Raw genomic sequence first — 27,317 nt, 5'->3', positions numbered from 1 at the left:
CATCTCTGGTTACGTTCGCAAGGAGAAGTGGGACCAAATAGGCAAATTGCACACTGGCTGTAAAAAGCTTCTGCCCAGAGACGACACTTGTCACTTCCTTTTTATTAGCCAAGTTTAACCATATGGCCAAGACTAATTCCAAGTTACTTGGCTTTAGCCACTCGAGTTATAACAGGGATTTTCAAAATGCAGGGCTCAGAACAATTTATTGGGATGTAGAAGAAAATATTAGAATATGTGTATTTTATCTCATCCTTTTAAATTCTCTATTTTTGTGTTTTTAATAAACATAAGAGTAAAGTAGAACATATATAATTTATTAAACATAATTCTCACATGTATTAGGGTCTTCAGTCTTTTTACTGATTGTCGATCAGAAATGCTTAGGTCATAGTTTATACAGTAGATACAAATGTGCAGTGAGTACACTGTGCATAGAAACTGGGTCCTGTTTATGACCAGGAGTAGTGCTTTTCTTTTTAGTTTTTTAAAATTGAAGTATAGTTGGTTTACAGTGTTTCAGGTGTACAGCAGAGTGATTCAGTTATACAAAAATATGTATATATATTTATGTATTTTTCAGATTCTTTTCCATTGTAGGTTATTACAAGATATTGAATATAGTTCCCTGTGCTATACAGTAGGTCCTTGTTTATCCATTTTGTATATAGTAGAGTGCAGGAGTTGTGCTTTTGATTAAAATGTTACACAGAAAAGAAGGACATACGTTTTTAGGGTAAAGTACGTAAAATATAGAGTCTGTATCTGAATCTTCTGAATCCCTCCAAGTTTCCCCGGTGTCCTCTTCAGAATCGTTGGAAGTTGCTTCCTCCTGTCCAAACCTGCCTTCCCTCTAGGAACAGCATTTGAGATAAGTGACAAATGAGCTCTTGTCCCATTTCATTGTCTTTTCTGTCTTTCCTCGTCCGGTCATTCAGAAATAGGGTACCGAGGCCCTCGTCCGGCCAGGCGTGGTGCTGAGGGGACCCCTGGTACCCTGTGAACTTGGTTCATCTCAGGCAGCCGGCGTGTTGGCCGTGCTGCTTGTTAGATGGGCCTCGGCGAGCCAGCTGACCTCCCCCTCCCCCTCTGTCACCGGACACTTACGTAGAGCTCACTCTGGACCAGGCACTGCTCTAAGTGCATGATAGACACTGACTCATTCCCTTCATACCAGGACCCTGTGAGATACTGTCTCCATTTCAGAGAGGAGGAAGCTGGGGTGCCGAGGCTGCATCACTTGCTGAGACTCGCAGCTGGCAAGGGGCAGAGCCCACATCTGACACAGTGGCTGGGAACTCAGAAACGATCTGAATTGAGCCCTTGGAACACAAACCATTGTTAAGTTGGGACCAGCTATGTCACCAGCTGCCATCCTCTGTGCCCCAGAGCAGGACACGTGAGAGCTTTCTGACGCCTTCACTGTGCTCCGGGGGTGGGAAGCAAGACCTGGTATCATCAGAGTGGGCACCTCCCCTCAGGCCGTGTGCCAGTGGCCAGCACTGTGGGGTTGCTGGGTCACAGCAACACCAGGACTGGTTTGATGACAGTGACTCACAGCATAAAAATGTCCTCGCAGCGGCCCAAAGAGCCCGCTTTAATTTGCGCGGCTTAGAATGGGCTGTTGGTTGTCCTGCCAAGGGATCCCTGTGCCAGCTGGTTTTTATATCTGCAACATCCACACACAGATACATGCCTAAATATTGTGAATAATACCATGCAGCATTTTTCTTGTGCTAGATAGTTTACAAAACACATCGCAGTGTTCCTTTATTCTTCTGCATGTGCTCACAGTACCATTTCACTTGCATTCTGTGTTCTCCCTTCCCATCTTGTATTTCTTTTTCCTTTTCCTCTTCCCCAACCTTACTCCCTTCCAGCATCCCAGCCTGCTTTTCCCCCATCCCTCCGGTTTTTCTTTATGTCTTTCCGCCCCCCTTCCTCCCTTTACACCATCGGGCGGCGTTTCCTCTACCTTTTCCCAAATCGACTGCTAGTTGAGTTTCACCAGACGTCAGTTAAAGGCAAACTGAGAGTAATGAAAAAATTCTCCGAGGAGCAAAGGAGCTGTAACGTAGAGTTACTGTTGTAAACAGCAGTCACCATTTAAATCAAGTAGGAAGGATTATATTACCGTGCTTTTAAGAGGAGGGATGAAAGAATATTGTCTTTGAAGAGAACCCAGGAAAAAGAGGTCTGTGCACTTGGCCTCATGGGCATCCCTGGGTCTGTATGACATCTTCACAAAGCTTTCTTTGCAGGTAGGTAGCAGCCCCCGAGAGAAATGTTCAAAGAAATACATAAACATGAGTGCAAGAGGCAGCGACAGGTGTTGCACTGAAGGCAGGACGCAGATGGTGGTCTCTTGTCCTGGTTTGTCTGTACAATAGCAAGAAGCTGAGGTTTAGAGAGGGCAGGTCCAAGGAAGTGCTGGCCGGGACTCCTTAACTGTTGCCATAGCCGGTGAGAACAGACTGAACTTTTCTGTGCCTTCCAGAGGAGTCACATGTTGATCACGAAGAACAAACATACTTGCATAAAGAGAAGAGGTGTTTAGCAACCCCCTTCCGGGCCTCGGAATTCAGATGGGGGCGTGTAAGGGTAGGATGCTTCTCCTGTCTATCAAGCGAGAGGCTGAGAAGACAGGCTGTCAGGGCAGACTGCTGTTCGGCCAGCGTGACTCTGCAGTTGTTATAAATACTTTATCGTAGCTTGAGTACAAACATGTTTTCTCAATGAAATATATCCTGAATTACATCCCAGAGAGTATAGTTTCCTAGGGCTACTATAATCAAGTACCACAAACCGGGTGACCTAAAACAACAGATATTTATTCTCTCAGTTTTGGAGCCTGTAAGTCTGAAACCAAAGTGTCAGCAGGGCCATGCTCCGGCTGAGACTCAGGGCAGAACCCTTCCTCGCCTGTTCCCTAGCTTCTGGTGACCCCCAGCCATCCTCAGCGTTCCTTGGCTTTTGCAGCTACATCACTCCAGGCTCTGTCTCTGTCCTGATGAGGCATTCTCTCTGTGTGTCTGTGTCCTTTCTCCTTTTCTTATAAGGACGCCAGTCATATTGGATTAGAACTCACACTACGGCCTCATCTTACCTTGATGACACCTGCAAAGATTCTAGTTCCAAATAAGGTCACATTCACAGGTGCTAGGGGTTAGGACTCCAACATACCTCTTGAGGGGTCACTTCTTAATAGAATTTACCCAGAGTAACAGAGTAATAGATTTATATAATTTGTTGGTGTAAAAGAAAGTTGACAGTGGCTCAATAATAAGAACACCAAAATGGAAAAGAGTAAAGTAGGTTTTCAATTCCGATTCTGAGCGCGCCAAACATTGCTGAAGGAGAAGCTAATTAAATTCACAAGACAAATTAGTTGTGGGCTGGGCATAGGATGGGTAAGGTTAAATAAAACACATAATTTGGTAAGAGGAATTTAAGAATAACAACTTCTTTTTTGCCTAAAAGAGAAAACAAGCCTGCCAGATTTTTAGTCTTGATTTGGACCTTATCAGCCATTTCTGAAGGGTAGAAAAATTCAATCTGAGGCTTACCCTAGGATCGCCAGACACGTAGCTAACCCCTCAGTACCTGCCCCCGCCGCAGCTCACCGCTTTCTTGAGGTATTCAGTCCGGGGACACAGTGCTTTGGTAAAGATTTGTTGTGACTCAAACACCTGAAAATTAATGCTGCTGAGACTTTGACTGCCTCATTTAGAACATTTCAGGGACAATGTGAGCAGCCTGCTAGATCTTTGAAAAATGTGTATTTAAATGAAATTCTGGGTTAAACCCAGAAGTATAGCTGATTTTGTTTTTCCGGTTTGTGGGTGTGTTACCTTTTTCATCCCACCAGATGTGTTTAAATGTTCTCTTCTTGAGATCCTCAGTTGGAAAGAAGATGCAAAGTTGAAAAATGTAAGCCTCTACCACCTTTGGACTAAAAGGACAACATGGGTAGCAGAAGGGAAGTAGAGTGTGTCTGAGAGAAGACCCAACCGAGGCTCTATTAAGGCGAGAGTGGCCCTGAAGAAGGAAAGTTCCTCGTCCTCGCCCAGCCCTCACCTGATTTGCCTCTTGAGCGTACTCATGTCTCCTTCAGAAATGTTTGGAGCACTCAGAATCTGAGCTAGAAACTTAGTTTACTTTCCCATTTTGGTATTATTAATATGTGACTTTCAATTCGCTTTTATACCAGAATGACTACAATTATTCCTCGATATACATTGCAGAGACATTCCTGCATGGCCTTTTCCGGAAGCACTGCATAAGTAACATAAACTTATGCAGAATTTAATTTGAAATAATCACTTCGCTTTTGCTTGTATCATATTTGACTAACTGGAATCCCCTCCTGGGTCCATTGAGGCAAGATACAGGGAAATTACAACATGGAATGTCTTATCTCCAAGGAGGGAAAAACAGAGAGAGTTCTTTTAAAATATGGCAATATATCCTGAGAAGGTTATGCGTTAGTAAAATGCATTTGGTTTCCTTAAACCTTCCGTTAAGGGTTGAATTGTCTCCCTAACCGCCTTGCCTGTAAAAACACATGTTTAACTCTTAACTCCATTACCTCAGAATGTGACCTTATTTGAGGAAGGGTCTTTACAGAGGTAGTCAAGTTACAGATCATTAGGGTGGGCCCTAATCCTATATGATTGGTGTCCTTAAAAAGGGGAAATGTGGACCTAGAGACATGCACAAAGGGAAGACAGCCCCCTGCAAACCGTGGAGAGGCCTGGAGCAGATCCTTTCCCTCAGGGTCCTCAGAAGGAACCAATCCCTGCCAACACCCTTCCAGCCTCCAGAACTGCAAGACAACGAATTTCTGTTGTTTAAGCCCCTCAGTCTGTGGTGGTGTGTTATGGCCATCCTAGCAAATACATACACCGATGTTGAGAAGTATTTTTTTTAAATAATTAACGTTCTTAATTAATGCAATTATTGCTTGAAAACAGAGTTTTTGAGGGTTTTTTTATACACTTGTTTTCCTTTCATTGATTCTCCAGTTTCCTGGAGAAAGAAACTGAAGAGCATGTTTGTTTTATCGGTATCATTCTTTTTTTTCACCAGAATTTTCTTGGATTGGTCATGTTTAGATTGCTTATGAACACTTGGCAACATGGCCCCTAGAGAATCAATTTATAGAGCCTACAGTTACTTACCCACTGCAGTGAAAGGCCGGCACATCCATAGTGCTTTATGGCTTAGTCCCAGGTAACGAGGCAGAGTCACAGGAAGGGGAATTTGAGAGAGGCTTGACTCTGTTATAGGTGAAGTTAGCGACTTTCAGAAAGAGAAAGTAAGTCTGAACGTGGATAAGGGCTGATTTGGACAAATAATGAGCCAGTAGGTAGATAGATATGTGGAGAATGTGCAAATGGTAGGAAAAGGATGTTTTCTCAACTGGAGAAACACAGCTTATGGTAGAATTTGCAGATTCAAGGAAGATGACGTAAAAGATTTTGAAAGTCCTTAAGAGAATCATATTTCTTGGGAAAGCAAGGGGCATAACATGGTGCACTTGGTTCTCTTCCCAGGGGAGTGCCACTTCTTTCTCTCCTCCTGACCCTGTGGGAAAAGGGGGCTGGTGGCTTATTCCTAGCCAGGCCCAGTAGCGCTTTCTCTGTTTTCATTCTCCTGGATCAATCCCTCAATTGTTTTTTGGGGTTTTTTTGCTTTTGCTTTTTCATCGTTTTATACTTGACTTCTTCACTGTGACTCATACTGTCCTCCTCATACTGTTTGACAACGTCTGTGCCCCCAAGGATTACTTTATTTGCCATCTGCTCTACTTTCTACACCAATTCTCCTGGGAAACAGCTTTACCCACATGGATTCCATTTTCATCTAGGTGTTGTTGGCAGCCCTCAGGTCAACGACCCCTCGCCCATTCTCCCATCCTGGTTTTTCTGTTGGTACATATAGAACGTCGTCTCCTCTCTGTTGTTACTAATGCCTTCAGTGAAACCTCTCCAAAATCGAGCTCTTCCTTGGGACTTCCCTGGTGGCGCAGTGGTTAAGAATCTGCCTGCCAGTGCAGGGGACACGGGTTCGAGCCCTGGTCCAGGAAGATCCCACATGCTGCAGAGCAGCTAAGCCCGTGCACCACAACTACTGAGCCCGCGTACCACAACTACTGAAGCCCACACGCCTAGAGCCTGTGCTCTGCAACAAGAGAAGCTACCGCAATGAGAAGCCCGCACAGCGCAACGAAGTGTAGCCCCCGCTTGCCGCAACTAGAGAAAGCCCGCGTGCAGTAACGAAGACCCAACGCAGCCAAAAATAAATGTTAATAAGTTAATAAATAAATAAATTAATTTTTTAAAAATCGAGCTCTTCCAGCTCACTTGGCTCTCATCTTCAGCAACACTGTTCCTTTCCCAGTCTCTTTGGGATGTGACCCTTTGATTTCGGTCTTTTTCCCTTTCCATATTTTTGTCACTGTCCTACTGGTATTTGTTTAGCCATATTTTTGACCTTACCCCTTTGTCCTTGGTCTTATGCATGGATTGGTCCAGGGTCACCTTGCCCTCTCCCCGCTCTGATTCATCCTGTGCAAGCTTAGCCCATCTTACTGATTTCCATTGTCTTTTCAAAATGGTTTATCTTCATTCAGGATTCAGCTCAGCAAATGGGTACTAGATGCTTGATTGTCAATGACCAGCGGCTCCTGACACTGTAACTTTGGTAAATTAAGCACTTCCCCGCCTCAGAGTTTCAGTATGAATAGCTGAACAGTGAAGGTTTCAACTTGGATCTCTTGTCAGTGCTTGTAATTCATCGTGTTCAAAACCCATTCCATTATCCCATCCCCCAAGAGAAACAACACTTTAAGACCACCTCCCATCTTCCGTGTCACCATCTGTGGAACCCCCGCTCCTTTCAGGCCCCCAGACATATTCGATTGCTCCCTCGCCTTTGCCCTTGCGTCCCGTCTGTCAGTGCGTCTTGCCTCTCTTCTCCGCACCGTCTTATGTTTCTGCTCCTTCCTTTCTGTTTTCTCAGGCAGGGTCCTCAGTGCAGGTCCCCATTACCTCCCCCCTGGACTGCTAGGACAGCCCAGGTCAGCTCACCCAAGACCGGTGAAGTTTACCTCTTTCAGGAGGTAAATTTATTTTATTTGAACAGTTTTGAGTGGTTGTATTTCCCAGATGTCATAATAACCAGAGGATAGAGAAATGCAGGTGACTTGGGAGTGCTGTCGTGGGGTCCACTGTGTTACCAGGTGGCGTGCGGTCGGCGTGCCCCGTACCTTAGATCAGTCTCCTCTCACACACCAGCTTTCATCTTGCCTTGGCTGTTTTGCTACCTGTCTCCTTATCTGGTGCTTTAACTCCGAGACCCTAAAGCATGAAGAAGAAGGGTTAACAGCACAGATTTGGTAGTCAGGCAGACCTTAGTTCAAATCCCAGCTCTGCTGGTAGTAGCAAAGTGAGCTTGGACAAACTGTGTCATCTCCCTGCACTCCACTTACCCATCTGTAAAACGGGAAATGCACCTGACCTTACGGTTGTGGGGTGTGTGCACCTGGAGTCTGACACAGAGAGCAAACCCAGTAACGATAGCCCCTCTACGACTTGTTAATGGAGTGTTAGATGACAGTCAGTATAAAGTGAGTGGCTTTAGTGGTAGGGCTTCACACCAGCCTTTTCAGTATTTAAAAATTACTTCTAGAAGATTGAAAGTACCAGGAGAGGACAATTCTGGGTAAGTAGGCTGTTGGTGCCCACAGTGTAGACTGGTAGTTGCGTTGGGGGTGAGCATTTGTTAATGTATTAAATGCTCCTAAGTTGTTGTCTCCAAGCAAAGCTTCAGCTTCCTGAGGGCAGAGACCACAGTGCTGGCTGCAAGCCCCCAACACCCAGTTAGCAGGAGCTGGAACACTGTCCTTGTGCCCTTCAAAAGATATTAACATCTTTCTAGTCGCAGCTCAAGTCTTACTTACCTCCCCTGTAAACCCTTGCCTAACCACAGCCCATAGTGATTCCTGCCTCTGAACTCCTGTTGCATTTACTTTGGCAAGTTGCTTACGTTGCCCAGAATTGCCAGTTGTCCTTTTTACTTTGCACTGAACTTGGCGCCCCCATGAGATTTTAAGCTCCTTTAGCGCAGTGCCGATGTCTTAGGTGTCTTGTGCTTCCTTTTGTCCCCAGCTCCAGTCTTTTTATATAGAGGGCCCTTGATGGGATCAGTAGTATCGTGATTGTCGTTATTGATAAAGAATGCTGTAGAGCTTGTGGTTGATCCTAAACTGCTCTGGTGGAATATACTACTCATTTAACATTACACAGCTAGCAGGTAAATAGACGTTGATGGAAAATGATAGACAAGCCCCACAGACATTTAGTATATACTGTTCTGGAAATGTATTATTTAGAAATGGGCTAACCTGAAATTACCTTTGTTACTACTTGTGAAATATATAAACTTGACAAGCAGGATTACTGTCATTAAAATTTATGAATGTTGTTACGTATATCAGTGAAGAAAATTTTTCTATTACTGTTCAACCCCCTGAGGCATCCAATTATGGTAATCAGTGATTATACAGATTAACCCTTTTTAGGCGTTCTTAATGTCCATTCAGATGCGTATTTCTAACATTCGTATATTTTTTGAAATATTCTGTAATGTTACTGTACCTTATGTGCATAATGTGATATGCAAGAGAGATCTAGCAGTCAGCTGGGTACAAAAAAAAGAAAGATCTGTAGCTTCTCTCAGATACTTACTATTCGGTAAAGTGTGTGGCCAAAGGACTACAGGAAGTGGGGAAGTTGGCACCTCCTAAACTAAGGTATTCTTTTTCTTTTTTTGGTCGTACTGTGCAGCTTGCCAGGGTCTTAGTTCCCCGGCCAGGGATGGAACCCATGCCCACAGTAATGGAAGCTTGGAGCCCTAACCACTGGACTGCCAAGTGAATTCCCAAACTAAGGTGTTCATGATTCTGTTCTCTTTAATAATATAACTGGATTCTGAGTGGTGATCTGCAACACCAAAATTAAACTTTACATACTGATAAAAATGGTGCCACTGTTTCGCTTATAGTTCCTTCTCTCGAGCTTTGATAAGAGTCCAGTGAAATTGAATTCAGCTTAATTATTTTTTTAATCATAGTTGAACCCTCACTCATCCCTGTAGTATAGGCAGAGTCTGATCTTCCAGTAGATAATTTTGGGGTGGTGAAATGGAAAGGAAATGTACTCAGATGTGAAGCAACTTTTCAGTTCATCTAATTGTGAAATATAAAATTATGAAGAAACTAGGCAAATACGTGGAAAAAATGAACTAAATGAGCCAATCCTTTAACAAATGACCTTTTAAAAATTCTTGTGACTTAAGAGCTCAGGAAGATCATGAAGATTTTTAACTATCCTTTTTTTTTTAAGGTGGAAAAAATTATTCTTAACCCTAGAAAAATAAATTTCTCTTTAAACTATTAAGACAAAGTGGCACATAGAATTACCCAGATTTGAACTTCTGGGGTCAAGGTCTGGTTTTTCCACTTCTTATGGGAGCCTCAACCCATCACTTGACTTCCTAGTTTTCAAACTAGGACCCTTGTAAGAATGAAAGTGGAGAGGATGCTCTTACTAATTCATTTGGAATAACAAGGGTAATTCTGGACTGTCCCAAAGTCGGATGCACGTTTACCCTGTTCGTAAAACATCCTGCCCAGAGCCTGGTCCTTACTGGGTGCTCAGGATTTTAGAATCTGGAGAATCATGAGACTCCTGAGTAATAGGGTTTGAATTCAAGTGTGACAGCATTTGATGGACGTAAATGGCAGCTCTAATAAAGAGTAGAAGGCAAATGTTTTAAAAATATTATTTTGAAATGCAGACTGCCGTGCATATCTTTTTAAAAATGCAAAATGAGCATGTGAATAAAATGGCTAAAAGAGGATCCAGTGCTTTCACTGCCTTTAGCAGTGTCAGAAATGCACCCTAGGTAGCTGGGACCTGGATTTGTTTGGGGCATGAAAGAAGCAGTCTTTCATCTTTGTGGTAATAAGAAATGACTTATTACAAGTAATGGAGTTTAATTCTGCTAACTATAGGATATATTTTAGTGCCTATTTTATAGGGGCTGTATTTCATTTGCCATATGCAAGGAAGGACATATTACAGTTGTGTAGTACAAGTTGACTTAAATTTTAATAAATTAGTTTTTAAATGCTTTTTACTGGTCACTTTTATAACATCTGCATAAACTTGTATCAGTAACATTAAAAAGCATGCAGGGCCCTGATGAATATCTAATATTCAATGCTTATAATTTCGACCTTCTTATGAGACAGATGGTAACAGCGATGTGCCTTTTAGAAAGTTTAGTTCTAAATTGTGGTGACTCACTGCTTTCACATGAGTGACAATGCGGTAGTCCTGTCAGGAGTTATTTTGGGAGGCTACTCGGGCTTTTGTGGAACAGTCTGGGTCTCGTGGCCCCCTCTAGGGAGCAGGTATGAGTTTTGCAGATTTATCTCACAGTGATTTCCCTGGTGCCTCACTCCCCATGGGCTCAAAACCTGCCCTCACGCCCATATGGTAAGAGCCTCCCAGTCTCCCAAGGAAGGTGGAGAAAAATTCACTTCCTCTTCCAAGAACCAAATAGGAAGGGCAGAGATGACTTAAAACGTGATTGAAATGGTGACGTAGGATCAAACTGAAAATGCCCGTTAAACCCCCTGCCTTTTCTGAGAAGAAAATTGACAGATAAGGAGGGCAGCAGGCCTTGAAGAGCACAAAGGTCAACACAGAAAGAAATGAGAGGAAACAGCTCTTCCTAGAGTGGAAAACATAAAGGCCCTTGCCTTCCTCGGCCCCAGCCTTGGGGATCTGAATAAATAGAATGCAAAGGGTGTGGGCTGGGATTCTCCACGAATCAGGAGTACTTGTTCCAGAAAAATAATCTCAAGGAGAAATGTTTGGCAATAAGTTTGGTTATTCCTGTAGGATTGTTTTGAGACTAAGCTACGCAACTATCAGCAACGGTTTATCACTTATAAGATAGTTTAGAGATTTAAAAATAAGTAACAGTAGTAGTAATAATAATAATTGCTCTTATTATTATTGAAGACTTTCTTTACCTATATTTTCTTTGAGCAATTTGCTTCACAGAGCAAAATGACCCCTGCTACAGAATAAAGGTAATAAGACTGTAATGGCAAACTTCCAGCTCTAAGATAAATAAGTTCTGGGATGTTAACGTACAGCCTGTGACTGTAGTCAACAACTGGGTATTGTGTACTTGAAAGCTGCTAAGAGGGTAGATCTTAAATGTTCTCACCACACACACACACAAAAGGTAATTAGGTGATGGAGGTGGTAACTAACCTTATTATGATCATCGTTTTGCACCATATTTTCGTATCAAATCATCACGCTGTACACGTTAAACTGCCACGATTTTATGTGTGTTATATCTCAGTCAAGCTGGAGGGGGAAATAAGGCTGTATCGGGAATTGCTAATCTACTTCTTAGAATAGTGGCTGCTGACCTTATAAAGGAGCAGCAGTGGCCACACCAGGCCAGGCCAGAGTCTGCAGCAGGCGGTGCGGCGAAGGGTGTCTCTAGCCATGCAGGTCTCCTCTCTGATCCCGCGAATGTCACCAGAGGTACCCAGTGACAATTTCCACAATTTTATGACCCTCGGCTGTCATCCCAGTAGCAAATAAGTCATAAGCCATTCTCTTCCCCTCTGTAAAATTCCACTGCTACACCCTGGCCTTTCCACCAAGATTTTTCTGGAACAGTGAAAACAGAGAATAGAGCTACATCTCCTTTACGTAACATCAGCATATTTCTTCGGCCACCTCTGACCCCTCGCTGCCCCCCTCCCTGTCCTCCTGCCACAAAGCACTGAGGATGGAGCAGTGAGGGGCAAGCTCGATACCAAAGAATAAAGGAAATGCTTATTGCTTTGCCCCTTCAGTGGATACGTTACTAAAAGCTGAGGGATTGGTCATTTCTATGTTGTATAAAATATCTAGAACAATGTGGTTATTTAATACTGATAAATATAGAAAAGCTATTTTCTGTGTTATTATAGAATTAAGGGGAGATTGACTTGAACAAAAAGTACCATAGGAAGAAACAGGTAAAGTGTGAATTCTGAATGAGCAAGCCAAAATAGTCTTTGTCAGGCAGAAGGCTGTCTACAGAAGTATAGTCATGTTACACAAGTAGATGTTGGAGTTCAGGAACCAAACAAGAAAGGAAGCTTCTGTCAGATCTATGGGATCAGGGTCAAGGTAGGGTTCAGAGCAGGTGCTGGGTGTTAGACAGGTTGAGGTTGCTGTTGGGAAGTGAGAGCACATCCGGGATGAAGTATAGACAGAACATGACTGCTGACCCCAGGACAGGAGCTGCCTGGACTCTGCCTTAGTTTGGGTGGAAAAGTATTGGCAGGTTTTTCTTTATTCTCCAGAGTGAGGCCAGGTTCCATAGGTGCTTGTGACTGGTAATTGCTGTATAGCTAGAAAACTAAGCTCTCCTTGAAGCCTGATCGGTTAGAGTGCTTTATTCCATCAACTGAGTGCCTCCCATATGTAACAAACCCGGCTTAATGCTGGGGGAGAAAAGAAGTATAACCTGTGGCTCGCGCCTTCCCAATATAGCCTGGTTACGGAAACATGACTTAAACGTATAAAAAGTTATATAGCACAAAAGATAAGTAATTCAGTTCAAGACAAGAGATTCTGCAAGGCAGAAATGCAGTTTGTGGGCAAATGGGCAGTGCACATGGTAAGTGCCTTAGGAATGGAGAGTTGGGAATATCAGTGTAGGTTGGAGTTGTCTGGGAAGAGGAGGCATCTGAATTGTCTTATCTTTGGATAAGCTGAGAGAAGAGGTGAAGGCATGTCGGATGGGGGAATTGTGTAAGAGCATGGAGGTAGGAACTGTAAGAGACAGTCTAGAAACAGTGAGTAGAACAGCTTAATTAAAATTGAGGGTTCAGGAAGGTTAATAGTTGGAGGTGAAGCCAACAAAGCAGTTGAAATACAAATGTGAAGGTGTTAAGAGTCCTCAAATTTACCTTCTAGATGCTAAGGAATCATTGAAAGTTTCTGGACAGAGACGTGACATGCTTAGAAATGTTCTAGGAAGAGAATCTGGTGGCTGAATGTGGGCAAATTAGAGGAAGAAAGAGTGTTCAGGTAGACCAGATGTCTGTGCTTGCTTTTGTCTACTGGAGAGTGATAAATGCTTTAACTATGGAGGAGGCAGCAAGAACAGAAACAAAGAGATGGTTACAAGAGACATTTTGAAGGACAGAGAAATGAGACTCCAAATCTTCTTGTCTATGGAGGCAAAGAAGAATCCTCAAAGGTTTGGAACCAAGTGACTAGAAGAATATTTTATGAACAGCCATGCAGACATTATCATGGAGGGTGAAATGGCTAGATTTTTAGGAAAAGGTAAGGAGTTCATCTTTGGAAGATCATCCTTGATTTTGTAGCAGGAGGCAGAAATACGTCACTGGAAGGCACAAGGGAGCATTTCGCCTGTGATGAACGTGTCGGGGTCGCCTGCATAGAGGTGACAGCTTCGATCCAGAGAGAACAGAGTCCAAACATTGGAGACGCCCACATTTTAAAGGAGGAAGAGGAAGAGGAACCAGCCAGCACACAATGTGCAGTCAGACGCGGGATAGGGAGGTTACAGATTCACACAGCACAGATAAGAGCATCAAGAAGGAAGTCGTGGTCAGCAGTATCAGATTGGTCAGTTGCCGAGAGGTCAAAGGGATTAGAGGCTGAAAAAAGGCCATGGGATTAGGCAATTAGGAAGTCGTTTACCTTTAAGAACAGAGTCCTGTAGTGTGTGTATGTGTGTGGTGAGATGGATTAAGGAGTGAGGCCTTGAAGAAAAGGGAGCATAAACCATTGATTACAGGTGAGAAGAAGGGAAGTATCAAAAAGGAAGAATACGGCTGTTACTCCTCTTACCTTCCAAGTTGGGAGTTGCCATGTGCAGATGTGAAGGCAGAAGAGAAAGATTGTCACTGATTCTTTTGGCAAAACTTTATTAAGTACCTACTAAGGACTTGGATCCAATCAACAGGGAGAAGTTGAAAGCCATCAGAGTGGACAGCGGAGGGAGCATAGCATTCAAGAGAAAATGAGAGAGGCTGAATCGTGAGAATAGGGGGAACTTCTAGTGTTGGAACAGAGAGACACCTCTTACTCTGAGACCAGAAAGATGGAAGAGAGGATGGATGCAAATTCAGGAGTGTTTTGAAATGAAGAGAATAAAGGTGGACAGCAAAGCTGCTGGCCTCAGGCTTCTGGACAAAGTGGAAGATGGGTTGTTGCTGAGAGAGAGGGTGGACTAGGGTGATGGGTGACGAGGAGAGAAGGAAAATGTTAAATAACCACCCTAGGTAATGCTGCGGGGTCAGAGAGGCACGAACACTGGGATCGCTAAACACCAACGGTGCTTGATCGAAACCCCACTTTCCTTATGCTTTTATAGGAAATGTTTCTCGACTGCAGCTTAGAAGATGGGCAGTGTTTCTGCTTTTACCTGTAAGGACTTATCCTTCCTCATCTCCTTGTTACTTCTCCTTAATTAATTTTTATGAATTTTTGTTTGTTTCCACTATCACCATAATTATAAATTGTACAGCCATTCCAGAGTTATGGTCTTACAGATTTCTGAGGTTATCTAAATTGTGGGTGAGGTTTTGATATGAAATAGTATTACTTTCTAGATAAATTTATTGATAGATAAATTTAGCAGGAGCGCTGAGTGAACAGAGCCCATGAATTGTGCTGCCCACTCCTCCCCTCCAAAACAAAGCTGATAAAATGATTTCAGACTATCTAAATGAAAACATCAGACCAACTGCTGGTCGATTCAACCCTACAGAATCATTTAAGGTGACTGAGATGCCAGGGGGTCATTATGGTTCATCCAGAAGCCAGCAGATCACGAGTGGCTCTGTGCTCGGACCTGTATGGAAGCTGTTTCCTCACGTGAGTAAGCCTGACAGTCTTAGGGCCTGTGACAGAGGGGAGCTGGCCACGTGAGACAACTAAGTATGTGACAGCTGGGCCACCTGATACAGTCTTCAGTTTTAATAGGATTGCAGCCCAGTGAGAACTGAGGAAGAATTTGTTTCTATCACAAACAATATTTATTTAAAAAAAACGACATAATGAACTAAGTTCTGGTATTCTAATCGTGTTTCTGAGTCTTGAATGTATTCCCACCCTGCAAGTCTCCCACCCTCCTGATGGTGGCGGGCAGAACACTGGAACCCCTGGAGCCCACAGACTGAGTGACGAGCCGGTGCTTCTGGGTGGAATAGATTCACTTTTCCGACGTTGTTTCGAAGTGAGAAGACAGTGTACTCTAGGACCCATGCTGCCGGTCCGAACTGCAGTGGCTCTGTCGCGTTCATTCGTGTAAGGGTGACTAAGATATTTCTTTTCGCCTTTCTCTTTCTCACAGGTATGGCCTCACATGTGCAAGTTTTCTCCCCTCACACCCTTCAATCAAGTGCCTTCTGTAGCGTGAAGAAACTGAAAGTAGAGCCGAGTTCCAACTGGGACATGACCGGGTACGGCTCCCACAGCAAAGTGTATGGCCAGAACAAGAACGCGCCACCATCCCAGCCAGCCGCCACGACCGTCAGCGCCTCCCTGCCCATCCCAAACCCCAGCCTACCGTACGAGCAGACCATCATCTTCCCAGGAAGCACTGGGCACATCGTCGTGACATCAGCAGGTAGCACTTCCGTCACCGGGCCAGTCCTCGGCGGACCGCACAACCTCATGCGTCGCAGCACTGTGAGCCTTCTTGATACCTACCAAAAATGCGGACTCAAGCGGAAGAGTGAGGAGATCGAGAACACGAGCAGCGTGCAGATCATCGAAGAGCATCCACCCATGATTCCGAATAACGCGAGTGGGGCCACTGTAGCCACTGCCACCACCTCGACTGCCACTTCCAAAAACAGTGGCTCCAACAGCGAGGGGGATTATCAGCTGGTCCAGCATGAGGTGCTGTGCTCCATGACCAACACTTACGAGGTCTTAGAGTTCCTGGGCCGAGGGACGTTTGGGCAAGTGGTCAAGTGCTGGAAACGGGGCACCAATGAGATTGTGGCCATCAAGATCCTGAAGAACCACCCGTCATACGCCCGCCAAGGTCAGATCGAAGTGAGCATCCTGGCCCGCCTGAGCACAGAGAGCGCCGACGACTTCAACTTCGTCCGTGCCTACGAGTGCTTCCAGCACAAGAATCACACGTGCTTGGTCTTTGAGATGCTGGAGCAGAACCTCTATGACTTTCTGAAGCAGAACAAGTTCAGCCCCTTGCCCCTCAAATACATTCGCCCGGTCCTCCAGCAGGTTGCCACAGCCCTGATGAAGCTAAAAAGCCTAGGTCTCATCCATGCGGACCTCAAACCAGAAAACATCATGCTGGTGGATCCATCTAGACAACCGTACAGAGTCAAGGTCATCGACTTTGGTTCAGCCAGTCACGTGTCCAAGGCTGTGTGCTCCACCTACCTGCAGTCCAGGTATTACAGGTAAGGCCGTTCGCCCCGAGACAGGAGATGCTGAATGCCCAGCGGCATTCCCGGAGCACGTGCAGTGTTGGTCACTACCTGGGAGGTAAGATTGCTGCCCTCAAGTGATCACGATTTAGTCGGGAAATAGGACATGTGCACATTGAAATGATGATTAGAAGCCACGTAAGAATGGAGCCGAGTAAGATTCTTGGCGTAGAGGTTCAGAGTTGGGAGGGATTCCTGGGGGCTGTGGGCAAAGAGCAAAGGCATGGTCGGGGAGTCAGGTTGTCACGGACGGGTGGAATCCAGACATGGGTGAAGGAGCGAGAGAGACACGCATTATGATCCCTCTGGCAAGGGTGCGCAAGACTCGCACTGCAGACCGGGAGGACGCCCGCCTGGCAGAGCAGAGGATCCGTGGGTGGTGGAAAATCTGATTGCAGGGATAGGTTGGGACCAGGATGGTGGGGTCTTAGATACCAGGTGAAGGGGTTATAACTGCGTCCATAAACGTGGAGCAAGTGCCGAAACATTTGAACGACAGAGGGTGGGTGATAGGATGAAAATGATGCTCTGAGAAGATGACTCTGTGCCCGTGTGGGAAGGGGATGGGAGGAGGGAGGGTCTGTAGCCTAGGGACCAGTCAGCGTGCTCCAGTGGTGGGAGAACTTTGGGCTCAGGAAGATGAAGGATTGTAGCACCCTTGGTGGGAAAGTGTGACGCTTTCATTCCTTCACTCGTTCAACAAGGATTTATTTCCCTTCTAACATGAGCCAGGCACAGCGCTGGGGACCGGGACACAGCCAGGAGGGCAGAGGCAAGGCCCATCTGGGGTCACCAGCCCATCCGAGGGATAGCCAGTGCCTTGGCCAGCTCCCCGCCGCCGTTGTCACTCTACACTTGGGGGTGCCAGTTCAGCAGGCCAGGCCGCTCCATCCTAGGTCTTGGCCTGAATTTAGGGTGAACTGCAGCAAAGTCAAGGCTGCTTGGGCTTTTATTATTTTGTTAACTTGATGCCGTTTAATGGACAATACCGGCTTTATTCATGTTTTCTAAAACTTGAGCTGAGCAACTTGTAAAAGTCTGTGGCATACTGCTTCCCACCCTGGCTCCATGTCAAAAGCACCGGTGGGTGGAGCGGGCTTTAAAAAATAACCTGATTTAGGTCCCAGTCCCCGCAAACTGAATCATCGACATCTCTGGGGGTGGCGTCCTATATGGGTGTTTGTCACAGCTCTCCTGGGGCTCCCAGTGCGCAGCCAGGGTTAGGAATCGCGGCTCTGGTGGGACCCAGATGAGAGCACTGGCTCTGGGGTCAGGAAAGCCTCAACCCTCCACTCGCTGAGCTGTGCGACTGGGCTGGTTGCCTCGTTTCTCTAACCCCTTCGTTCCTGACCCATAACCTGGGCGAGTCCGGGCAGCAGCCGTGTTGGGGCTGTTGGATGGCGGAGCCGGGACGCAGCTGGGTTCTTGGCTCCGTATCTGGCGTGTGGTCAGTGCACAGGGCTTGGATGGAAATGGGAAGCGAGTGAGTCTGTTCTGTGGAGATGGCGATGGGCTGTGTCTGAGGGCATGTTGAACGGTCTGGTGAAAGTGGAAGTTGGCGAGATACGAAGCTAAAACTCCCATGAGAAGATGGGGCTGACAACACATTTAAGAGGTTGACACGTGGGCAGTAGACCCAGGATCCCACGGCTCCTCCGTGACCGAGCCCTGCTGGCCCGACCCCCGAGTGAGCACGTGCTTTCCCCACACCTCCTTCCCGGCCACGGAGAAAGGCGGGGAATGTGCTTGAGCCGCGTCAGCACAGCTGGCCCGTCACGCGTTCTGAGGCACACCCGTCCCCCCCACGCCTTGTTTGCCGATTTGCTCACCCCTCCGGCCGGCTTTGTCACAGGTGCCCTCGCCCGGCCCTCAGCCCGTGGGTCTCTGTCCTTGACCTCGTACCCCTTCCCCTGGGAGGTCTGTGGCCACAGGCCACACGTCCACACTGCCCCCTCATCTCCCTCATCTCAGTCCCGAATTACACACATCTCTAGGCCCCTCCACCCGTGCTGTCCTCCCCCCCAACCCCCCCTCCCGCCTGCCCTGAGCATCCAGGAGGTGCCTCGCATCTGCGTCCCTGCTGGGCTCCGGGAGGGGTGGATCTGTCTGCTCACCCGGTCCCTCTCCGCTCACCAGCTTCTTAGACACCTGTGGTCTGCTGTCAGGCCCGCAGCCCCAGAGCCAGGCAGAGGGGGAGGCTGGGAGCCCAGGGCTGTGGCCACTGAGGAAGGGGAGCCTGGGCCTGAAGGTGGAGGGAGCAGGCCCTGCGGACCCCCGGGAGAGGGTGAAGGAGGACGCTGGCCAGGGGCCGGAACAACAGGCGTGCTCTCTACAAAGTGCCCTTCTCTGAACGCAAGCTCTGGGTGGTACCATCTGGGGTCAGCAGCCCATCCGAGGGATAGCCAGTGCCTTGGCCAACTCCCCACCGCCGTTGTCACTCTACACTTGGGGGTGCCAGTTCAGCAGGCCAGGCCGCTCCATCCTAGGTCTTGGCCTGAATTTAGGGTGAACTGCAGCAAAGTCAAGGCTGCTTGGGCTTTTATTATTTTGTTAACTTGATGCCGTTTAATGGACGATACCGGCTTTATTCATGTTTTCTAAAACTTGAGCCGAGCAACTTGTAAAAAGGCTTTTAAAAATTCTATTTAAAAGGCAATGCAGGGGCTTCCCTGGTGGCGCAGTGGTTGAGAGTCCACCTGCCGATGCAGGGGACGCGGGTTCATGCCCCGGTCCGAGAAGATCCCACATGCCGCAGAGCAGCTGGGCCCGTGAGCCATGGCCACTGAGCCTGCGCGTCCGGAGCCTGTGCTCCACAACGGGAGAGGCCACAACAGTGAGAGACCCGCGTACCGCAAAAAAAAAAAAAAAAAAAAAAAAAAAAAGGCAATGCATACTTATAGCCAAACTTGATGCACTGGGTAAGCTGACTTTGGGACTCTTGGCCTCGCTCGTGTTCTCACCTTCCTGTGCCCACGTGACGTGTGGCACCCCTCTCGCAGCAGACAGACTCTCCAGGCTTCCTGTGCTTTCGTGTCGGCCCCGGTGCCCGGGGACCGGGGACCCCAGCGCAGGAGCTCTGGGCGGCAGGAGAAACCGCTCCACCGGGTATGGAAGGCTCGTGTGCCGAGAGTCCAGGGCTCTCCTTAGCCCCCCTCTCCGTCTTCCACTTGCAGCCCCGGTGCCCCCATTTGCCTTGCAAGGCCCTCCCTCTGGTTGTGTTGTGACCCCTTTCTTTAGACCTCCTGTGACTGTTGCCTAAATTTCTGAGCAGGACCTCTTCCTCCTGTGGTCGCTTTGACCAAAAAAGGCGAGAGTCCTTCGGGTCCTCCTGGTGGCCGCCTGTGCCCAGCTCTGTTTTAGGGGCACCGTCAACATGAAGCCAGCCCAGGGTTTCTGCCTGAAGTGACGCTTCATCTCTAAATTGGTCACAGCGTCCTGTTCCTCCCCCGGGGCTCGTCTGAACCCCGGAGTAGTTTGCTACCACACAGCAGTTTGAGGGTTTGAGGACAGCCTCCAGCCCGGTCGGCATCAATCCTTGCTGTGGGACAGCCAGCTCCCGGCCACGTTGGTCCAGTCGATTTTCCTGATTGTGTTGCCTCTTACGGGGGAGAGGAGGTGGGTGGAGAAGGCTCCTCAGTGGTCCGTTGTTATCTGAGAAGGTCAGTGTTCTCAGCTGCGTCGTGAGAGACTGTGTTTGAGCCACCTGGAGTAGAGGAGTCATCACCCTTCGACAGGGCCTGGGTCCCCCGGGCCCCCTGTATCTGAGCTGGGCCGTCATCCCCTGGCGACCTCACTTTCAAAGAGGAGGACATTTAACGTCCTGCCCTGTTTTTAAGTGGACAGTATTAAATGTCTCAGCCCACCGTCGTCCCCGCCTAGTGATGTGGAAACAGTCTGATATAAAGAGATGTTCCTGTCCTCGTGGGGCCGGGGTGGGGGGATGTACCTGGAAAAGTAGGTGTGTCTCGGGGAGCAAACGGTTTCCCCCGGCTATTAGGTGCGTGCTTGGTCGAGGCCGGGCATATTGCCGTAGGTATCCTGTGAAGCAAGCCTGACCATGTGTTTTTCAGGAAACAAAGGCTGCTTTTTTCATTGTTTAACCCTGATGCGTGGGTAGCTCCTTCCAACCTGACCTTCCAACTTGAAGGTCAGTAACCTAGTTAAACCATCCAACCACGCTGGTCACAGGCTTTATTGTGCATAAGAATCACTTGGAGAGCGTGTTAAGAACATACTACCGCCACGGCCCTGCCCCAGACCCACTGCACCCCGGTCTCCAGAGGGGTGTCCCTGGAGAAAGTCCTCGCCCTGCACACACCCCAAGACTCGCCACGGGGAATCAGAGGTGAGCTTGTGCAGGTGGTTGGAGGCCCACTGAGAGAGAAAGGGGTCCTTAATGGTGTCTCCTTTGAAGAGTTCACACCCTAAGGGATGGAACTGAAGCAGATCCTGTGCACTTCTGTGAACGTACCTTGGAAGTCCCTGCCGTTTCCCTACAGCAGCCCTGCCTTATCCTCCAGGTTACGTTCCAAGACCCCCAGTGGATGTCCCTGAAACTGAGGATAGTACCGAACCCTATGTACACTGTGTTTTTTCCCATATGCATAGGAAATTTACAAATTAGACACAGTAAGAGATTAACATTGGTAACTAATAATACAATAGAACAGTTACAACAATATACTGTAATAAAAGTTATGTGAATGTGGTGTCTCTCTCAGAATATCTTACTGTACAGATTCAGTGCCTTTTCCGTCTTAACCAAGCCCTGTCGCACACTGTGGCCGTAACTTGCAGTTTGAGGTGCGACAGCAAAACTAGCATGAATTCATTTTTTCCTCCTTCGCAATTTAACGGGTAGAAGATTCATTCTTACCGTAGATCTTAGCAACCTCAGCATACTTTCTTTTTCTTTCCTTATTAAATGGAGAACTTTCACCTTTTCACTTAAAGGAAGCACTTTCCAGGCTTCTCTTTGGAGTATCTGAATTGCCAGCATCAGTGTTCTTGCCAGTTGGGGCCATTATTAAGTAAAATGAGGGCTACTCGAACACAAGCACCACGATGCCACAGTCAGTCTGATCACCGAGCGGGCTACTAGGAGACAAATGGGCAGGGCGTGTCGGCCAAAGGGAAGAGTCCCGTCCTGCGTGGGATAGAACGGGACTTTGTGAGACTTTATCACGCTCCTCAGAACAGCAGGCAGTTTAAAACTTAAGAATGGTTTGTTTCTGGAATTTTTCACTTAATATTTTTGGATCGCGGCTGACTGTGATTAAGGGGGGACTACTGCATTTGATTCTACATTGATGCCAGTTAGTTTTTTGGAGCAAGCAATAAATTGATGCTGGGGTATTTCCGCTGTCAGTGTGACCAGCAAACTGAAAACAAGACTAAATATTAAGCTCTACTCAGGAAAAACAAACGGAAAGCCGTGCCATTCAGGCAGGAGATAGAGATTAAAATGTGTGGATTTTTTTGTTTCTGCTCCGGTTATTCAAAATACTCTTGTCTAGACTTAATTTGAAACACTTAAGACCATTACCAGGACCAAAGAAAAAGGGTGGGGCGTGCATAAAAATTTAGGACATGAAGAAAAGGCCAGTAATCTACTCTTTCAGAATAATGTAACCTTTTTTGTCTGGTTCTTTTGGTTTCAGACACTGTCTTCAAATTGATTCCATGGTGGTTTTAGGTGAGGGGGAGATAAATTTTAATTCAGTTCAATTCATCAAACATTCATTGGGTGCCTACTGTGTGTCCTGCGATGTACTGACGGGTAGGAGATAAGGCGCAAGATGTCTAATCTGGAGGAGTTTATGGTTTCTCTGAGGAGATTAAGAGACACAAATTGCCTAGAGTGTATTTCTGATACTTTGATATTACAAATGTTTGATCACTCAGCAGATATTCATTGAGACTCTAGGGAACCCGTGATGAGAAAAACCAGTTAAAGAGATTCAAAGCCAGTGAAAGATTTTGCGAGATGGGTTAATAGGGAGGGTTTTTATTATATTTTTTATTTTTTTTACATCTTTATTGGAGTATAATTGCTTGACAATGGTGTGTTAGTTTCTGCTTTATAACAAGGTGAATCAGTTATACATATACATATGTTCCCATATCTCTTCCCCCTTGTGTCTCCCTCCCTCAATAGGGAGGGTTTTTAGAGAGCAAGCTGTATTGAAGTACTCTTGAGGTCCATCTTAAAGGAAATGTGAGATGGGGGTGGGAGGAGCCTGAGAGGCATGGAGATTGGAATTAATAAGGGAAGATGGGGGGAGGGGCGATGACAGTGACACCTGCAAGGAGTTGAAGGCTTGGGCTGGCAAGTAAGGGTTAGGTGAGGGAGGCCTGACCGTGGAGAATTTTGATGGAGGCTTGAGGGGCTTGGACTTAACAAAGGAGTAATTCAGTGAAGTTAAGGATATTAGTGAAGTTAATCAATTGAAATGGGGGCAAAAAGTTGGGGAGCACCCAGAGGCTAGGAGACAATAGTAGTTATTCATAAATAAAGGGAAGAGGCCCTAGATTATAATGGGGATCCTCTCCCCATCCCCCGTCAGTAGCCAGTATAAATATGAACACTTTTAATGCTTTTAAATTCTGGTACTGTGATTGCAGAGTTGGCTAAGAGGGAATAGGTTTTGTTCGTTTGTTTGTTTTGCTGTCTTTTGTTTATGGACTTTGCTTTCCCTAAGGCACAGTTGTGAAGCTCTGGCCTCCAGAACCGGGTTTCAAGTCCCACCACTGGTATCAAGTAATAGCCTCTGGAAGGAGAGTTAAGAGACCTTAGCTCCAGTCCTGGCCCCGTCCATCCCCAGCTGACTGTGTTCCACTGAGTCAGTATATTGGTAGAATGTCAACTGTGAGGCATCCACAGCCCCGCATCTGGATCTCATTATGACCGGGGCCTGTGCTCAGTCCATGGCCAGGGGACAGTGTTCTCTCCTGTGGGCTGACCTTGGCCTCATTGGCTCAAACTGGGGACCCTCCATCATCTCCCCATCAGCAGGGAACACGGCATCTTCCAAAATATCTTTCGCTAAGTCGCTTCAAAAAAGGGGCATAGGGCTTCCCTGGTGGCCCAGTGGCTGAGAGTCCGCCTGCCGATGCAGGGGACACGGGTTCGTGCCCCGGTCCGGGAGGATCCCACATGCCGCAGAGCGTCTGGGCCGGTGAGCCATGGCTGCTGAGCCTGCGCCTCCGGAGCCTGTGCTCCGCAACGGGAGAGGCCACAACAGTGAGAGGCCCGCGTACCGCAAAAAAAAAAAAGGGGGGGGGGGCATAACTTAATAAAGTCATAAAAATAGTTTCCAAAATTGCATAGCTTGTGCAGATTCCTGACTAGAAGTTAGGTTTGATTGAAAAGAAGAGCTCTGAAAGCATCTGCATTGCAGGCATTAGCTTTTTAAGTTAATTTGTGTTTTATTACTAGTAGATACAACAGGAAAGGCTTCTAGTTTACCCTTGAGAATATTGAGTGAAATATTCAACCCACTGACAGTCTCATTCACCCAGATGAGGGAGGTGGTTATAAATATGTAAAAGCTTTTAGAGTTGCAGTGTCTTTTCTGAGGAGAAGTAATCAATAAGTTATCTGGGCTATTAGGTTATCTTTAGTTTTCCCTTACTTGTCTCTAGGACCTTGAGTTGTGTGGTGAAATAATTTGAAATCGAATTTTTTTTTTTAAGTATGAAATAATTAAAGGGAGAACCTCTCTGTGTATTTGAGTGTATCTCTGCCCTGGTGTTCCAGTCCCGCCTACACACATGCACGTGCACAGTCACACGAATAAACACAGATAACACAGTACAAGCCCATGCATGACATACGCACAGCTAGGTGTGCTTGCAGGCACCTTGGTGACAGAAGCTAAGGCAAAGATGCTGATGTACATAGATGCCACATGGAGGGAGACACACGCCACAGACATGCGTATACATGCAGGGACACACACACAAGTTCAAAGACATTGAAAAACCATGCACATTCACAGACCACATGAACCAACCAGAGCGACCCCAGAGCAAGGGCCCAGGTGCAGAAGCAGTGTTGATGCCCCAGAAACTTGGCCCAGTTTCCTGCCTTGCTGCAGAATTGCCATCTACATGTCCCCAGACCTGAGGACAGGAGGGCTGGAACCACTCTTGAGCTCAAGGTATAAACCAGTTGTTTTCAAAGGGTGATCCAAGGACCCTCCTGCCGAAGTATCACCCAGGTGCTTGTTAAAAATGGAGATTCCTGGGTTGCAAAAGAAATCTAAGGAACAGGCTCTCTGCGGGGTGGAGCCAGATGACAGATTTAAGCAAGCTCTAGGGTGAACTCTTTTTTTAAGCCACTGTATTGAGGTATGATTGACATACAGAAAGCTGTACGTATTTACTGTGTACAGCTTGGTGAGTTTGGAGGTAAAGCCATCCCCACAGTTTATGCCTTAAAGAGATCCATCGCCTCCAGGAGTTTCTTCCTGCTTTAGTTAGTTATTTACAGTTTTTAAATTATTGTTTTGTCCTTTAAGAACTGTTGCCAGAGGTGGCTTGGATCCCAGAGTCGGTTGCCCCACAGAGGGGGTTGCCACCTGACCTGTCAAAATGGGAGAAGTGGGGTGCCGTGGGCAACCTGGCATGGGGCTGTTGCCCTTTCATCTGGGTGGCTGAGAGCCCCGCCATGGGGCCCAGTTGTTAGATTCCTTGTGGTCCAACCCCTTACGCCTCAATGGTGGTGACAGTGAAGATCCAAAAATCATTGGTGCATGCGACAGGAGGGGTTACTGGGTGGACTGGTGAACTGCCAGGTGGGTGGTTGGGAGGGGAAGCAGATGGACAGAGGAGACATGAACACACGTGACTTTTTGCATAATTTGCAGTCGACGGAGCACTTACTGCTTAGTAGCTACTGAACTCTTCCTGTAGCCACAGCTGGGTTTGGAGCTATAATCCTCACTTATGCATCGAACAAGTAATTTTTTGAATTCCGAAGATGTGCCAGACACTGTGCTTTGTGCTGGGGTTTCAAGAAACGAGTAGGAGTGCCCTCAGCTATGCAGCTCTGCCCCCGAATCTGTCATGGAATGAGCTGTCCCTGGGGAGCCAGCGGTGGGCGTGCCAGGCTCCGCTGTCCTCGTCTACCCCGGTGTAGACATCTCTCCTTAAGCCAAGAAGGCAGAGCATGTTGCCTTTGAATCGCTTTGCCCAGTCTCCCTGGGCCGCTTGTATTATATGTTCTGAGTCCTGAGTGCCCTCCCCAGTGAAGGGGCCCCCTCCCCCCTGCCCTTGGCCTCCCCTGGCTGCGGGTCTCTGCATCACAGCTGGGACAGATCGGGCCAGCCTTTCCCCACCGCCTCACCAGCTCCCCAGAGGAGGAGGGAGCGCCCAGCCACAGCCTCGCCAGGGCAGCTCGAGCCCGGCGTTCCCTTTCGTCCTTGGCACCATCGGCCTCTGGCTCCCCGGGTCTTAAAGCCAGGTGGAGGAGCAGGGCTCTTGGTGACGAGTACTGGGCTGTGGCCCTCGTTCCTGGAAAGAGATGGAGGTGGTGACATTGTAGAAGCGGTTGTCGTAGGTGAGGTGTCCCCAAAGCAGAGCCTGAGGCAGGGCTTGGGTGCAGCATGTCTGTTTGGGAGAAAACCTCAGGAAGCAGGAGGAAGGGAATGGGGTGGGGGGATACCGGGAGGAGTTAGGGGGTGGCTCCTGCTGTAGGCCTCAAGGACTGTGCCCCAGGAGCGGGGAGGCTGGGGCTCTGGGCCCTTTGAGACCGAGGGCCCTCAAGGGTATTGACTCCCCTGTGCCTTTGTTTGGGCCGAGCTTGTTCGAGGACTGGGTGGGTTTGAGGAGACTCAGGGGAGACTGCGAAGCAGAACAGACCACGTGACTGTGGCCAAGATCAGTGGGAACGTGACATGAGCCCAGAAGGACCCAAAGTGTGAGCACCAGCCCTGTGCTCGGGGATCCGCTCTGTCCTCCCCACCGATGACCTGTGTGCCATTTTTAAATGGAAAGGGAATAGAGGGGAAGTGCCTTTGTAGGCAAGTTTAAGTATTGCAGTCTAAGAATTCAGAGTTGAACTCCACATTTTGGTTTTGGGGAGAGTTGGGAGATCTGAATGAAACGCTAAAAAAAAAAAAAAAAAATCTTGCCTCCACCGCACTCTCCTTCTTTATCTGGCCAGCCTGCCCACTAGAGGTGGGAGATGGAGGCTGTGTCTGAGAGAGGAGACACCTGAGCAGGGGGAGGTGCCTGAAGCCTGAGTTTGTCAGAACCGTGGGGCGATGTGGAGGCGGGTTACTGTCTGCCGCGTTCTCTCTGCTGGTGCGTGTAGCTGTTGTGTGTTCCCCAAGGCGCCTTTGTTGAATGAGCGAGTGACTAACTGGCCAAATGAATGGATGAACGGATGGACGGATGGACGGATGGACGGATGGATGGATGGATGGATGGATGGATGGATGGATGGATGGATGGATGGTATCAGTGGCCTCATGTTTATAGCTCAGCTCACACTGTCACAGCAGAAACACCCACGTGCCCAGCTTCTTGTAGTCCTTCCTACAGTCCTTTCACTGTTGCCCTAAACCGCGGGCCCATGGCATCCAGCATCTCCAAACCCTGGATCATACGGGCCCCCTTTATCAGCCTTCTGGGGAGCAGACATCTCACCAAAAATGTTCGTTCCGTCAACCTGTGAGATTTCAATTTAAAACCTGAAGACAGCTGACTCAGCTTTTAACAGATT

At 47.3% G+C, this 27,317-nt stretch overlaps 1 protein-coding gene across 12 annotated transcripts in view; it reads left to right on the top strand.

Annotated features, from left to right (window-relative positions):
* The window catches only part of HIPK2 (homeodomain interacting protein kinase 2), a 207,957-nt gene that overhangs the window by 49,177 nt on the left and 131,463 nt on the right, over positions 1 to 27,317 (top strand). For all 12 annotated transcript variants that reach the window (XR_012334115.1, XR_012334114.1, XR_012334108.1 and 9 more), the window contains exon 2: positions 15,478 to 16,561. Coding sequence is in view for 3 of the 12 variants with exons in the window: in XM_033863350.2 (XP_033719241.1) it covers positions 15,478 to 16,561 (1,084 nt within the window). In the remaining 9 variants the exon portion in view is untranslated. The remainder of the gene's footprint in view (positions 1 to 15,477; positions 16,562 to 27,317) is intronic.

The sequence above is a fragment of the Tursiops truncatus genome, chromosome 9 (assembly GCF_011762595.2).
Source record: "Tursiops truncatus isolate mTurTru1 chromosome 9, mTurTru1.mat.Y, whole genome shotgun sequence".
NCBI classification, from domain to species: domain Eukaryota; kingdom Metazoa; phylum Chordata; class Mammalia; order Artiodactyla; family Delphinidae; genus Tursiops; species Tursiops truncatus.
The sequence above is the reverse complement of the archived record's forward strand: the minus strand, read 5'-3'. Positions and strand labels throughout refer to the sequence as shown.